Here is a 16,768-nt window from a genome sequence, read left to right on the forward strand (position 1 = left end):
GAATTAGTTTTTAGGTAGTTGCTGATATGAACATATAAGCTTCGTAGCTGAGGGGTTACTAATGTGTTAAACTTCATGAAAAGTCACGTAATGCCTTTTCTTTAGCCGAGACAGGATGCTCTTCATGGAGTTTGGTACAATAAACATGTTTCTTTTATGGTTGCGCTTCATCATGTGATGTATGATTACGCACAAGTTTGTTCGTAGTTTTGCAGCCTACTTATACGTGGTTTCAGCCTCTTTTCTTGGATTTCTCGGTCCGTGTGCTCCTTACATTATTAGATTATATTGAAGTGTTAAGTTAATTACATACGCTCCAGAGTCATCTAGCTCTTTAAGCATAATTGCAGGATAGTTTGAAGGTGCCTTGAGGGACTATTACCACTTGATTTTTCTTTTATGATTACATCATGTTTCTTATTGTCGGTTGTGGTTGCCGCTGCACTGATATCATGTCTTCACCTCCTGCGAAATCGCTGCCTAATCGACGCCGTACACGGAGTCAAGTTTGTGATTTATTATATATCCTTGCTGCTTTTGTTCGGGTTTATAGTCATATATGGTTTCTGCACTCTATATAACCGTTATGCTGATTACAGATAATATATTTGTTTTTGTCTATAGTCGATGCTCATGCAGTGATGTTGCCACTACATTCCTTGATGAAGCTTCCATGGCTAGCCATGATGATTTCCCCACGGAATTTCATTTGCCTTCTAGGCGATCTGTGGTGCGGTGCCTATCTGCTCAACCAACTGGTATGTTAACTACATATGCTTCCGTTATTGGCCCTATCCTGTCTCCTGTACTTGGTAAATCACACCCTTGCAATCTGTATGTTAGTTTCCAAAGTGTACATTGTCAGATGATGGTGCTGAGATTGTGCCATAATGTTTGTGTGCTTCTTTGCCAGCGCCTTTACAACTTAGATAACGATGCTATTATTTGGGCCCTTGATCAGAACTACCACGCCTAGACTTTACTCCTGCTGCTCAGTCATGTCAAGAGCATAAAGCATCTACGCTGGGTGGTTCTCAAGAAGGTGGCTCTCAAGAAGGTTGCTCATTCTTATTTCAACATGGTTTTGTTCAATTTTATATATGTTATATACATGCCTGATGAGGCTTGCTTTCCTTGCACATGTGCCTTACACTAGGAAACGACATAATAGCTACAGCCAACATTCCAATGCAGTCAACCACCCATGTGTCACAACGGTCTGTTCGACGCCGGGTCATATCTTTTCATTCTTCTATATCAAATTCTAATGCACCATGTAGCCATACCGCTCTAATGTCCACTACAACCATTGATGAAGGTAGTTGCACTATACACACATGTGTTATTTCCTGCTGTATGTATTGGTGGGTCATTATCAGATTTGTATCTACCTCTATAGCATCATCAACCTCTCATGCCATGGCCATGGCTTCTCAAAGCCATCAACTTAAGCCCACCATTAATGCCTCTTTTCCTTTTCCTTGTGTTTTCTTCTCTATTATTGGTATATAACATTTTATATATATTTGTTGCTCACAGTGGTAATACTAATGGTATTGGTGATGAACTACAGTTCCACATGCAAGCCTTTTATGGCTTGCAGTGATGGTGTTCAAATGTGGCTGGCAAGATTCGTTGATAAGACTCGCTGATTATTTATGGAATGAAGAACATGGAATCATACTCGCTGATTATTTATGGACTGAAGCTCATATTGCAATCTCCAACCATGTACTTGACATTCCCTTTTTATTACTCGCTGATACCTCATGTCTCATGATGCATCTCAGGCCATACCTAACCTTATATGCTTTCTTCTTATTTATCGGGTACCATTTTCTCCCCATTGAACCTTACCCCACCATGCCACACATGTTGTTATTGTGGTGCATACTTTTGGTATAAGAAACGAATTGATCAACATCGTCATACATCATCTCCAGTATACAACAAATGCTGCAGAAAAGGGAGTGTTGTTTTACCTCCATACAAACCACCTCCAGAGCCTTTGCACAGCCTTTTAACAGAAGCTAACCAATCACTGTCAACTCATTTCTTTGACAATATCAGGTACTATAATTCTATGTTTGCCTTGACTTCAATGAGTGTCAATGTGATTGATTCCATCAACGATGGTCGAGGACCATATTTCTTCAAAATAAGCAGGCAGTTGTGTGATCGTATTGTCTCACTTTTGTCAAAGGAGGGTAAGCAATCAGAGTATGCCCAGCTTTATATTTTTTTTTATACCCAGAATGAAGTTAAAAATAGGATGCAGGTGGCTACTTATGCAAATAGCAAATTTCATCCTAATGAACATATTGTTACTGACCTTAGGCTCTTAGAGCAAGCTCAATAATGGGTATTACGCCAAGCACATCATGTTGTTGACATGGAGAGATGGGAGGAGAGGTCCTGTTGTTGACGTCTAGTTTTTCAGATCTAAAATTTATAGCTATTATTTGGCGTCTAAACAGATTTGATTGAGAAAATGTTCAACTATAAAATTATATATATCATCGATAGGTACAATTTTCATATAAAGATTATCTTCATCTAGATCATATGAAAAAGTTATAAATTTTTCTTTGAATATCGTCTGGGGACATATGACATGTCGGCACGTGAAGTGCCGATAGGCCCTTAGCGCCCACTGCCATGTAGCATGTTAGCATGCGGTGTACCGACAGGTTCCTATTTCTACAAATATCATATTATAAGTATTATTTTTATAATTTTTTAATAAAATAATATTATTAAAAAAATCAGTGTTCCGAGGTTTGGGTCAGGCCTAGAAAGCCTACAAAAGCCGAGTACGAGCCCAGCCTAGCTTAATCAAGAACCAGAAAAAGAATACCAAGGATATCAATCCTTTCGAATTCCAATATAGACATGAAAAGGCAGCGTAAGAGCATCAGTGCCTGCAATTAGGTAGCATTTGCTTCAGGTAAATGTAACGTAATCTGATAACAGCGATAAGCAATTCCATTAAATCGTGTTTGTTTGAGCACCAGCCGTAATCCGATCCCACGCAGTCAAATATCAGTATGTAGAAACTCGATACCCCTCACATCTAACTGTAATTGGATAACGATACATGATACCGTCGTCGTCTTCACACGACTGCATCAACAACGAGCAATCACCCACCTCCAGCGCTTCCTCCCTCCCACCATGACTCGCGCGTGGCTCAAGTTGAATCGTTTCCGGTAGCGAAGTCGAGGGGATGAACACGAGCGGCTGCGGCATGAAAACAGGTGGCTTGTTCAGGATCCAATAGGGTTACGTCGGACGATGTCGACAAGGATGAGCCACTGTAATAGGACAAGGTTGCCTAGTCTGCAGCTGGAGATGCAGAGCTCTCGCCGCAGTCTGAATGTCCTGACTCAACCATTGCAAAGCCCACCGCCGATGCCACACCTGCTTAGTTCATAGAACTGCATCTAATAAACTAAAGTCCGATGTATCTAATCAACTAAAGTCCGAAGTCACATGACAGACGAGAGCACAACATGGAGGAGGATCTCACTTCCCGCCCATGCGTCTAAGTTTGTACAATAGAGCAAAATCATAGTTCCAAAAGCCGGTTTTGGACCTAACAAAAGAATGCTTCTGTTCTACAATTGGTGGGGAGAAAATGGTACATATCAATGTGAGATCTTGAAGTTCTTCGGGCGCCGCAGCCGTTTCCTGGCTTTCCGTGCGCTCAAAATGCTCAAAATTAGATCACTACCTACGTCGCATGTACTATTATAACCCATCAGTTTTACATTAAGGTCTTTGCATAGCAATGCTAACCTACTTTTATCGTCGTCGCTTGAATGTTGTAGCTGATCTGCCTGCTCCCGGGAGACGGTTGCATACAAATGGAAGGCCTCATGATCAAATTTCTCAGCAGCAGGGTCTTGATCCTTTTGATCTTCCTCTGATTCATGATTCTTGGGCTGCAGAAGCAAACGTTTGTCGAGTGAAATCCTAGCTAATCCCAGAGCCTCCGGATCATCAGGTGTCACTGAGGAGAACATGAATGAGAATCTCCCGAATGCTAGATCTGGCTCCGTGAAAAGATCTTCGAGGGCACCATTGGGAAGTTTCAGGCTTTTCTGCAGTGAATTCTTCTTATGATCAGAATTAGCTCTACTCTCTGCAGCACGAAGAATTTTGGAAGCTTCTCTTAGTCCGCTCAATAAGGCTCCATGCATTGTCGCAGGATATGCACGATTTGTTGCTTCTCCAGCAAAGAAGAGCCGGTCATTGACACTCTCAGCAAGAATATCATAGTCGGCGCCAGAAGACCCAACTCTGATGTGAGAGTACGAACCCAAGCAGAAAGGATCACTACCCCATCTCGTGCAAACTGATTGAATGGGATCAGGAACAGTAACACCTTTTGGACCATAGATACCTGGACATAATCAATAATAGCAAGTTCATTGTTTATCATAATGAGAGAGAAATAATATTTCAAGATAGAGAAAGTTATGTGCATCTGCCCCTAGTTATTTTCCCATCGCATCCCCATGTTTTGTTATTTACATACCACTCCCTTATTTGCTGTAATGTGCTTATTCTTCAACCTTGTGGACTAAAACAAGATGAACATGGTATGCATCCAAATATGTGATCCCCTTTGTTGATATATAAGTCAAGCAGAAAATAACATTTCTTTTAGTTGTGATCTTTAAAACCAAAGTATCCATGAAGCATTATTCAAGGTGATAGAATAATATAATCTTCCTATCTTTTTCTCATATTCATAGTTTCTATTTTTATACTCACACACTCCAAAAGGAATATTTATGTCCACATTTATCTCAGTTAAAAGAGTAGCTATGCAATTAATTTCTAAAAGTTACTTATACTGCAGTATAAGTTTTCTTCCCATTTCTCTCTGTTTTTTTTTTCAAAACAGCCATTTTCTAACACATTTATATCATATAAGTAACAGATAAAAAGGGCAAATGACAATTCATATATAGAACAGGAACCAAATATGCGATCCATGTATACTGGTAGTTTTCTTAGTTCAGTAGCGAGCCATGTAATCAGTTCAGAAAATAGTTTGCGTGTGTGGGTGTGAGTGTTCGTTAAGTTAAGTTAGTGTGGGTTTTGTTTTTGTGGTTTGTTTTGACCATTTTCTTCTATCTTAATGCAATGATACGTAGCTCTTCTGCGTGTTTGAAAAAAAAAAAGAACAGGAACAAGTGCCAGTTTGAACCCCAAGAAGTTTGTGATATGACCAAACTCCAATTCTAGCTCCTAATCAAAGAGCTATGATGTAGAGAGAAATCTTAATAATTATTGCAACTCCCATTCAAATTGTATTTAGTCTCAATAATATGAATTAGGAGAAAGTCTTTTTGAACCCCCCTTAATTGTTAGGGTGTGTCTGCTCTAACCCTGAGTTACTAAACCATCCAAATATTCCTCAAAATTAAAACATAAACCCCTTAGTTAGTTTTGATTCCATTGCAGATGACACGGCGATGACTCAGTAAATCATATCCCTTTCGCTCCTCTCCACAGAACTAAAGCAGTCAGTGGCTCCTGCCCTTCAGCTCCAAGCGGTCGGCGGCTCTTTCTCTTCAGCCCCCAGCAGCCCACAGTGTCCACTCTTTCTCCATTCTCTCTGCCGACTGTCACACATCCGCCCCATTCGTCCCCGCCATCACCAATGCCATAGAACGGTACAATGTATTGGAGGAAGGAGATCCTCCAGGCAGCCCTAAGCGGCTGTAGAAGGGTAGAAGAGAGGATGAAGAAGGGTCCTGAGGCAGCCAGTCTGTAGGAAACTTTGATGTGTTGAGTCATCACAATGTTGTTGGTCATGTCAGCCCGCCATGTGTAGCAAAAGCACCATAAGCTCTGTTTGGACAGGCGGGAATTGGAACAAATTGGCCGGGATCCTGATCCAAGGGGATTGGGCCTAATCTGCATAATCCCTCTTCATCCAAACAAGCCTTTAGGGAGCCCTTGCACCAATTTCGTAAGTTCAGGGAGGCTTTACAATTACTTTTAAAAGTTTTAACTTTTGAGACAGTCAGCGTTCATGTAGAAAACGTCATCAGCAAAAATCTTAAAGGGGTAAATGAATGGTTCAGCAAACATAAACACGAATTTATATCAAAAGGACTGCCCAATTAAATCAGCACAAGTACCACTGTAATAAATATAACCATCCTACTTGTATTAATTTCATGCTAAGTTCCAAATGTGAAATTTCATGCTATAACCATCCTACTTGTATTAATACCACACATCTATTTGTTTTAGTATCATTTAAACCTAATCTTAAACCAGCACATGGCATTACAAATTAATTATGGAATGGTGAAAAAGTATACTATGTTCAGCCATCCAGTGAGCATGTACCAAGTATAGTACTCCAAGACATAAGATGCATCATTTTGACATTTCCACTTAACATTAATCATTATGTTATCCACAGAAATACAAAGTATGCACTTGTCTTAAAAATCCCAATGCCTATATTGGCATGTACCAAGCAAAGTAGCAAGCAATTGTAAAGCTTGGAGTTCCTATTAAAGTTTAAATTGCAATTTAACTTATGAAAATACACGGGGACTATTAATTTTAGAGCTTACCTCTAAGAATGCTGAGTACTCGATGAAGTGCAACGACAGGATCAACCTTTTCAAATTCCAAAGCAGCCTCTCCTGCCACAAGCGCGATAAGAACTGCGCCACCAGATACAGTGTGGTAGTTGTAGAAGAGAAAGAACTCCCCACGTTTGCTACTCTCCTTATTCAAACACCCAAATGTGTCGATCTCCTCATCCCAAAATACATGGGGAAACACCATGGCCACCTTGTTCAACAACCCAAATCCCAGCATCTGTATCGCCCCAAGCTTTTGCTCAGGCAACTCCGGGTCAAACACAATGCTCCCACTCTTGAGCACCCCAAGGGGGACAGTACAGAGCACCATGTCAGCTTGGAAAACCTGCCCTCCTTCCACCATGACACTAACCCCATCCACTCCATGTTCAATGTGCTTCACCACCTTCTCGTACAACACTGGTACGCCATCACACAATGCGTGTACAAGTCGGAAATTCCCTCCGGCTAAGAAGCAATGATCTCCCCCCATCTCGTAAGCATCGTCTTGATCCCAGTGTGCAAGCGAGAGCTCCGATAGGCAACCAGCGTTGGAGAATTCCAGGTTCGCCAAATGCCAATCCAAAACCATCCTCTCCTCCTCGGTCCTCGCCACATGGTACAGCCTCCTGAGCTTCTCAATCGCTTCCCCCAGTGAGATCCTCTCCGCGGCCTCGTTCAGGGACTCCCGGAGCCTGGTGGTATGGTCAAGAAGCGTGTTGAACACTAGATCGATGCTCCTGTCCAGACTGGTTTCCACGGTCCGACCGTCGGGGTAGTAAAGTGGGCACCGATCCCGCACCTTGTGCAGCGGAATGCTGAGCTGCCGCGCGAGCACGCCGAGCGGGTTGGCGTGGATGCCGGTGATGACGCTGCCGCCGAGCTCGACGGTTGCCTTGTCCCCTCCGAGACGCGACGTGTAAACGCGGCCGCCGGGGCGCGCGCGGCCCTCGAGGACAAGCACGCGGAGACCAAAGCGGAGGAGTTGGCGCGCGGAGGCTAGCCCGGCGAGCCCCGCGCCGATGACAAGGACGGAGGCGGCGGCGGCGCCCTGAGGCGCAGCGTCGGGGGGCGGGGCGGCGGGGAAGGCAGCGGACACGCCGAAGTTGATGTGTCCCTCGCGGGCGAGGAACCCGTGGGCCGCAGCCACGAGGTGGTCGTAGGTGGCGGCCACGGTCTCGAGGACGCGCGTGCGGGGGAGCGTCGCGCTCGGGTCGGCGCGCCAGGAGGCGAGGATGTGGTTGCGGACGACGATGTAGTCGTTGGGCGCGTCAGCGATGGGTGCCGGGAGGAGGGGGCGCTCCTCGGGGAGCAGCTCGTCGATGGGGAACCCGAGGGATAGCGCGATGAGCGCCTCCGTCTCCGTCTCCCGCTGCCGCTCCTCGGCCGAGAGGCGGCGCAGCCGCCGGATGCGCCGCGACGGGGCGTCGCCAAGGTAGGCCTGCAGCGCGGCGTCGAGCAGGGACTCGTCGTAAGAAGCCGGACGCGACGACGCCGCGCGACGCGGCGGCCGGCGCGGCGTCTGCGACGGCGACATCGCCGAGATCGAGCGAGTGGGGGTTTAGTCTGGGTGTGGATGCTGCGCTGCGTTTACTTTGGTTTGGTGGGGGTAGGTGGGTGGGAAACTGGGAACTGAATGGACTCGCACGGTACTACAATAATTCGTGAGTGTATAAATAGTAAAATATAGTTTACACTACAATAAAAATACTGTTGAAAAGGAACTGTAGCAGTACTGTATAAAAAATCCTGAACATATATTCGTGATGCGACTGACGTGAAAATATGAACTGTGAATCGATGTAGCACTGAATGGGGATGCGAATCTGAACGGGGGTGTGAGATCATCTCCAATAGCTACCTTAAATTTTTATCCTCAAAATATTATTACAGTATCCCCTATCACTATTACAGTATCCCCTATCTCTAACACTGTAGCAGTACTGTATCACTGAATACAGACTCTGCTGGAGACGAATTTCTACCCGCAAAGTACTGTAGCACTAGAATCCTCAAATTTGCAGATCCTGTTGGAGAGGGCCTGAAGGGAGGATCACATATGGATCTGTTTTGAGTTCTTACAAGGCTATGATATTTAGTTTGAATTATTGATTCTGGATCCATATCGGAATGTTTTTGTTCGAATTGATTTGATTTAAATTATTGTTTCTCGATCGATACGTGTTTACATTTGGATTGGTTCGTTTATGATATTTTGCGATTCCAAATCAGTACCCATTTACAATTTTCCTATTTTTAATTCTGTTTTTGAGAAAAAAAACATGAAAATGAAAACGGTGAAGGTTTTCCCGACCGTTCCGTGGGAACTGAATCAGGGTGGTCGCTGGAGGATGTCAGGTGGGACCCGGTTTGTAGAGATAGAATGGATGGACTACGTGAGCTACCTTCGAAAGCGGATGATGAGGTGGGGGTTGCCGGTTGCGCGATGGCGTTGGATTTGCTGGTTCGTAGCCCACACGTCAGTGTATGGATCGAGGGTCGCGAGGTTGACTTTTCTCGTCTCGGCAACGGAAGTGCGCATTTCTTTCCACATCTGGATGGACGATGGGCTCCACGCGCTGTGGACCCATCTTGAGGAGTGTACGAATGTGTGGCGTGACGTGGGAATGCATGCGAGGATTCGTATAGTGGTGGGCTCCACTGCTACAGATAGTTAAAGGCTTAAAGCCTTAAAGGCCCATATACTTGTTGGTGGGGTCCAAACGTGATGAAGCCCAGGAGTGTTCAATAATTGATTTTTTATTTTAATTTTTCAAATTTAGTAATTTTAAGTGGCTGTTTAAAAAATAGCAACTGTGTCTGTCGTTCGTTGGAAACTATACCGCTATTTTTTTTTCAAATGGGCGCCAAAAGTTGCTAAATTTGGAAAATTAAAAATAAAAAAATTCTTCAATAATTGGCATGCGAACAGAACGCGAATCATACCACTTGGTCGTTCTGTTTTGCTTCTTATGTGGGCCGGCACATTTCATTTGGGCCTAAGCGGTGGCTTCGGTTGAACGGGCCCAAGCATATTGGCGTGTGTGAGTCGACTGAATTCTTCCAGCTCCTCGATCACTATCGCTGCAACCACATGCTGCTACCGCGGGGCAATTAACTATTTATCATTATTATCAGTGATGTGTTTTTAAATACTATTCTACCGAAATTTTTTGACAAATTGTCACTCGGGGCCACTGGGCTGTTGATACTTTGCCATTTTTAGCTGATGTGGAGGAATCTTTGAGAAATATCCCTCCCTGTGATGCGACGATGACAGTAAAATGTATTTTATGCCCTTTCTTCATCTTCATGTGCCGACTCTAAGTTCCGACTCTGTCCAACCCGGACCCAGACCGAGCCAAGTCAAACCAGCAAAGGAACAGCATCACCAGCAGCGATCTTCATAGCAACAACATGGAGAATCGACGATGAGCACGCATCAACTCCATTCCCGCTTGTCAAGCAAGCCACAACTCCCTCTCCCTACACTTCCTCTCACTTAAATATGCCGTGCATCCTCTGTCCTAGGCTGTGGAAGTTGAGCCCGAGGCTCTTCTTCCCTAACTTTGACTGAGGGGTGAGATCAACCGCCACCGGTCAGCGCCACTTCGATTCCCTACGTGCTCCTCCTTCCTCTGCATTGGAGTTCAAGCTGCCACAGCGCCACGAACACCGACAGGCTCCCTCCGATGGTGAGCACGTCCTCACACGCCTCCCGTCAGCCAGCTTCTTCTAGCGGTAGCGTCCCTAACCTTCCTCGACGTCTGCGCTGGCATCCCCTCCTGCGGCCCATGGTTCCTCATGCTCTCTGAGTCTGGTCGGCTCGGCCTGGCCATCACCTTCGACGTTACCGGATGTAGCTGGAACCACTACCACGTCGCATCGAGGTCCATGCCTGTGGCTACGTCTCCAACAACCACGGTGTTGAGCAACAAAATCAGTGGGGAACGACAAAAAGCATCAAGCCTCAGGAACATCATTAGCCCAGGCACCTGCAACAAGTCGGCAACGAACTATAGCAGAGCACGCGCCCTAGCGGCCAATGGAGCAGGGCAACTAGAGAGCTAGCTAGGGATGTCAATGGGGATCCGATCCCCGATTCTCCGCAGGGAATTCCCCTATTAGGAGACGGAGATGGGAAGATTTCGTCACCCGCGGGGATATATATGGTACAAATCATATTCCCGTCGGGTCTAGTGGGGACGGGTATGGGGAAGCATTCCCTGACCCCGTTTCCCCGCAGAGACCCGTTTCAGCCCAGCGGTGGTGGCCCAGGCGGGAGCTAGATGCGCGGCCTAGGCGGGCGCTAACGTGCAGCCCAGCCAGGCATGGCTTGGTGCTGTGGCATGGTGCGGGTCGGCCCAGGTGGGCGGGGACGAGTTCCCCGTCGGGTGTCCATTCCCCTGCGGGGACGGGGATGTGAAGAAAATAGTCTCCGCGAGCGGGGGTGGAGACGGGGACGGAGAATTTTCCTTCGTGCGGGGACGGGCATGGAGAGCCATTCCCCGACGGGGAATTCCCCATTAACATCCCTAGAGCTAGCATAGTGGACGATGACGGTAGGCGGCCATCTCTCCATTGATGGCGGCGACGACGATTCATGATGGTGGCAACAAATCTTTGGCTGGCAGAGCTTCAACGCGGTAGATATTCAATCAGATCCCCGCTTCCTCCTCATCCCGACGAACAGCGGCGACTGAAACTTGGCGGCAGTAGGGGCTCCCGCAGCAGGTCAACCCAGCATTAATGCCACCGCGCTTTGTGTTGCGCCAGTCAAAAGAAGGAGAAAGGAGGAGAAGAAGAAAAACATTTTAGATAATTTGTCCTCATGATCAGAGAAATATTTCTCTAAGATGTAGCCACTTTAGCGAAAGTGGTAAAGTATCAACAGTCTAGTAGGTTTTTATGATGATTTGTCGAAGTTTTATCGTAGCATAGTATTTGAGAATACGTTAGTGGTAACAATGGCATATAGTTAATTGCTCCTGCTGCTGTTGACACACAGCTTCAGCTCAGCGGCCACAGTCCGCTGGGATCAGCTTGGCCGCACGCCCGCACCGCGAATTGGTGAACAGGGAGGCGTCGCGCCGAGCTCGCGGACCCCTTCCGGACGGCGCCGGAACGGGAGCACAGCCCCTCCTCAAATTTTCTAGCCTTTTCCTCGAGGATTCTGCTCATTCTGAGCGCATCTGAGGTGCAGATCCGGTTCGTCTCCGTGAGCAATTCCCTTACCATCGAGATTTCGCCCAAGAACGCCGGTATGCTCCCAAAAACTGGATCTTTTGAGCTTCCATTGAGCTAAGGAAGGAAGGCACGAGCTTGCCGAGGGAATGAGGAAGAATTGGGGGCTCAGCTCCGGCCCCGCGCGGCCGTTCGCTGACCGCCGGTGGCTACTACCCTTCCTCGCGAGCCTGCTCGTCACGGCCACGCTCTTCCTCGCCGCCGCCTGCGGCCTTTTCTCGCCGCCCTACCCCAGTGGCGGGGGCGACGCTGTCCTGTTCGACGTGGTCTCCCTCGCCGACTGGGACGACTCGTCGCCTGGCGATGGTGCCCGCTCCGTTGAGGCCGGAATCAAGAACCGGCTTTTGGACGACGACGACGACAACCCCGACGATGCCGCCGTCAACTCGGACGACTCCGACGCCGAGCCGCCGCGGATCGCGTACCTCCTCGAGGGCACCAAGGGGGACGGCCTGCGGATGCGGCGGACGCTGCAGGCCATCTACCACCCGCGCAACCAGTACATCCTGCACCTCGACCTGGAGGCGCCGCCGCGGGAGCGGATCGACCTGGCCATGTACGTCAAGGGCGACCCCATGTTCAGCCAGGTCGGGAACGTGCGGGTCATTGCCAAGGGCAACCTGGTCACCTACAAGGGGCCGACCATGGTCGCCTGCACGCTGCACGCCGTCGCGATCCTCCTCAAGGAGGGGCTGGAGTGGGACTGGTTCATCAATCTCAGCGCGTCGGATTACCCACTCATGACACAGGATGGTCAGTGTTCGCGTTTTCTTGAGCTTCCTTCTCTAATTTTTGCACTTGCAGAGAGAAAAGCCTTCTCTAGTTTAAGTTTTTTCTTTACCTGGAAGGCTGTAACTAATGAAAGCTTTGCACTGATATTCTTATGACAGGCAAAAGCGAGCAAACTAGCATTTTCTAGTATCTCGATTTCGATGGTTTACCTCATGCAACTTTTTTCCGTAGTCTGGTTGATAACACGCTGATGGGAACATTAAGGTGTGTAAGAGGATTTAGGTCTAGTCATAGGCAATATGGTCATAGATTACACCCCTCTGCATTAATTGCATTAGATTTATTTTCCGTTATATTTCCATATGAACACCTCTCAAGTGTCAACAAACAGAACAAATTGTTTCACTGATGGTCATATGAACTGCCTGCCTAGTCCGTTCACCTGTTAATTTGTAAGTTACCACCTTGAGCAACTCTATCTGTGTAATTTGTTTTAACTATTTGTCATAACATGGCTGAAGTACCAAAACCTCAAATTATATAGTATACAGATGTTTTTAGAGTTTCAACAGGATGATTGTTAATTGTCATGACATCGGTCAAGTGACCCAGGCCTCAATTTTTGTAGAATGCAGATGTTTATGTAGCAGACATCAAAACCTGATCTGAAACAATCCCTAGTTTCAATAGGACACTTATTAGTGGGATAAGAGGCACTAATCATTTATTTGAGGATAGGCCCCTATAATGAAGCTTAAATCCTAGGCCATGTCCAGTGGACGCCGTATCCTAGCCTACAGTGGAAATGCCGATTCCCGCTCGCCCCGCATCTATCTCCAGCGGATGCTGTTTCCGGCTCTACTGGGATGCGGGCGCTGTTTTTTTGTGTGACAGCGCAGCTTTTTTGCGGGAGCTCGGGACAATTGTATCACTGTTTACAGAGTATGTGTGTGGGTTCGAGGGAAGGAGGAGAATAATGGAAGGTGGGAAATAGGGTAACTACTGGAGATGGAAAAATAGAGGATGCTATAATAGTGTTAGAGGATATTGTAATAGTGCTATAGGGGATGAATTTTTAGAATATCTGTTGGAGATGGCTTTATACCTAGAGCAGCAACATAGCTATCGGAATTACTGTACTATATGGTTAAATACTGTTGTTTATGTGCAGATATACTTCATGTGTTCTCTTCTTTGCCACGAAATCTTAATTTTATAGAGCACTTTCAGTTATCTGGGTGGAAAGTGTAAGTTTCCTTAAATACTTCATCATTTGTCAATTGGTTCACATTGTATAACAAGCTTTCCTTTTTATTATCCTCTTTCTATTTTCTGATGTTTATGTGGTTTACTCACAGGATTCAACGGGCAAAACCAATAGTTCTGGACCCAGGGCTCTATCTGTCAAAAAAATTTGACCTTACCATGACTACTGAGCGACGAGAACTGCCAACATCATTCAAATTATATACTGGTAGGCTTGGTTCTTGATTTCAATATTTTTCACATAAGCAATTCCAAGGCCATTCTATCCACAAGGTAGGCATACATTCATGTGGCGGTTGGCATGGCTGGAGCCACTAATTATTTGACATACTACTTTCTAAAATAGTTCAACCTTCAAGTCCTGCTGGTTTATAACCGGTTAACCACAAAAAGAATTTGAACAAATTAGTTCATGGTATTGGTGGCAGTTCCCAAGCACCTCTTAAGCTAGGAGCCTACCTTTCGCTGTCTGACCACAGTAGGACTGCAGTTTCTTGTTTCATCTTGAACAAATAACAGTAAATTCAGACTTTTGGACCCTACCCATATTTTTGTTTCTTTGTGAACTCATCAGTTCTTCAGATATTTGCAATCATCAGTTAATGCTTGTGTAAAGTGACAAGAGTATTTGAAAGTCAAGAGGAATATTGGATAAGACACTTTTTATTGTCTGCATTGCTTCTTGCTTTCAACCGCGTCCACTTGTTTTTCTAAGTTCGAGCAGTAGTTACAAGATCTCCTTTCAATGTGCTTCTGAAGGGTTATTCATACATTGGCATTTTCTGAAAGAAAAAAGGAATAGTGGCTGCCGTATTGAAGTATCAGTCTGAAGTTGTGTGGTCAATATATTTGGACTGAGCCCTTAGAATTTATAAATGGTGCAAGATTTTTTTTGAAATGATCAATTCTTCTGATTGACTGTGCTAGGACTCTAATTTGCTTTTGCTTCATCACTTGCTGCTAAACTAGGATTAGCTTTTTCCAAGAAATAGTGTATGGAAACATTTATTGTCAATGATAAAATAGTTACAGAATTTACTCTACTGAGAAAGCTAAGATGAATTAATAGTGGTATCGAACAAATCTTTAAAACATGTATATAAGGTGTAAGGATTTAAATTTATGCATCTTAATAGTAGTATAGATCATGTTATCTAGTAAGCACCTCCTTTTTTGTAACACATACACACAGCACTTGACGCTATTAACAGCATGGACCTCCTCTGTTTGATTGGCAGGTTCTGCTTGGATAATGCTCACAAAATCCTTCCTAGAGTACTGTATATGGGGGTGGGACAATCTCCCGCGGAATCTCCTGATGTACTATGTAAACTTCATCTCATCACCGGAAGGCTATTTCCAGACTGTCCTCTGCAACTCCGACGAATTTCGGGGCACTGCTGTTGGCCATGACCTGCACTACATCGCTTGGGATTACCCTCCGAAGCAGCATCCGCTGATCCTGTCCATGAAGGACTTCAACAAAATGGTCAAGAGCGGTGCACCATTTGCACGGAAGTTCCCCAAGGACGACAAGGTCCTGGACAAGATAGACCGTGAGCTTTTGCACCGCTCCGAGGGCCGGTTCACTCCAGGGGCGTGGTGTGATGGGAGTTCTGAAGGAGGGGCCGATCCATGTTTATCTAGGGGTGAAGATTCTGTTTTTGAGCCTGGTCCCGGTGCCGAGAGGCTGCGAGGCCTGATGAAGAAGGTGCTTTCATGGGATTACCGCAACGGCAGCTGCTCGTCACTTGCTTATGATCAGACGAAAAGAGATTGGTATGTCCCTAAAAGTAAAGGATAATTTTGATGTCCTGCTAGTCTTTCTTGTAAATGCAGCACTTGACCCGTTCTGTTGAAATGAAAAAAACTGATTGTTGACCAAGGAAAATGTTGAAAAAGAGCTATTTTTACATATCGATATATGACCCAATATAGAAGTGGTTATCTGATGGAAAATTAACAATGATGGAAGTTGGAACGACTGGATGTTTCGTTTTTGCGGTATCACTCGTGCAAACTAGAAAAGAAATCTTCCATCTTCTATTTGATTTGTGGTCAAGATCTCACTTTCCGCCTGTTCATGTACCTTGCTCACCATCAAATTGGAATGTCGCAATTTGGACTGGACCTGAAGTATGCAAAAAAGAAAGTCTGCCATGAAAATATCTTTCCTTGGACTGAATCACCCGTATTCAGAATAATCTTCTTTTCCAAACGTAATATTCTGTTTGTCTGGTTGACAGCATCCTTGATAAGTTATACAACTAGTAACTGCACACGTGTTACATATGTAAAATTAATTCAGTATATAGCAATCTGAAAAAGTTTGGAAGACAAATAATAGAAGATTTAATGTATTTTTAGAATGTATTATAGGCAAATATTGAACATTTAGATATGAAAGTCAAATAATGAAAGATTAAATGTATTTTTAATAAGATAAACGAGGTTTAATTTTACACAGTGAATATTTGATCAATTTGGATGGACGGTGGAGATCGTCAGGATCAGCCACAACTGATTGAATTATATAGAGTATAGATTGTAATGCCATATATGCATATAACTTGAAATGTTAAACAGATGAAGAGATTTGATTGCCAATATCTTCATGAAATCTTCCGAAGAATTGTTTCCAGGTTCAATTCTGAAGCCTGAAGTGTCCGTCTTGTACTAAAACTTTGGCAAGCAAGGCCGGTTTGTGGACTGTGTGACTGGTGCACACAGTAGTTCTTGCAAATTTGTAGCTTTGTCACCTCAAAATCTCTTTGGGGTTTGCAGGGGCCTAAAATTAACATCTGGACACTACTATCTCTAGTCCTATTTATTTACTTGTTTAGGACGTAACACAGTATCCGATGCACACCTTTAACCATCATCTTTTCTAAGTATGTACCAACACAAAT

At 45.1% G+C, this 16,768-nt stretch overlaps 2 protein-coding genes across 2 annotated transcripts; one reads left to right on the top strand and one right to left on the bottom strand.

Annotated features, from left to right (window-relative positions):
- Nucleotides 1-3,601: 3,601 nt before the first annotated feature.
- Nucleotides 3,602-8,227, bottom strand: LOC133899519 (lysine-specific histone demethylase 1 homolog 2-like). Its single transcript, XM_062340508.1, has 2 exons — nucleotides 6,606-8,227; nucleotides 3,602-4,405 (listed from the first exon to the last, which is right to left on the bottom strand). The coding sequence occupies exons 1-2, from the start codon at nucleotides 8,152-8,154 to the stop codon at nucleotides 3,648-3,650; spliced, it is 2,307 nt and encodes a 768-aa protein (XP_062196492.1). The 5' UTR covers nucleotides 8,155-8,227; the 3' UTR covers nucleotides 3,602-3,647.
- Nucleotides 8,228-11,616: 3,389 nt separating this feature from the next.
- Nucleotides 11,617-15,862, top strand: LOC133899322 (beta-glucuronosyltransferase GlcAT14B-like). Its single transcript, XM_062340310.1, has 4 exons — nucleotides 11,617-12,614; nucleotides 13,765-13,840; nucleotides 13,952-14,067; nucleotides 15,098-15,862. Exons 1-4 carry the CDS (start codon nucleotides 11,951-11,953, stop codon nucleotides 15,661-15,663), a joined length of 1,422 nt encoding a protein of 473 aa, XP_062196294.1. The 5' UTR covers nucleotides 11,617-11,950; the 3' UTR covers nucleotides 15,664-15,862.
- The last annotated feature ends 906 nt before the right edge of the window (nucleotides 15,863-16,768 follow it).

This window comes from Phragmites australis, chromosome 18 (assembly GCF_958298935.1).
Source record: "Phragmites australis chromosome 18, lpPhrAust1.1, whole genome shotgun sequence".
Lineage (NCBI taxonomy): Eukaryota > Viridiplantae > Streptophyta > Magnoliopsida > Poales > Poaceae > Phragmites > Phragmites australis.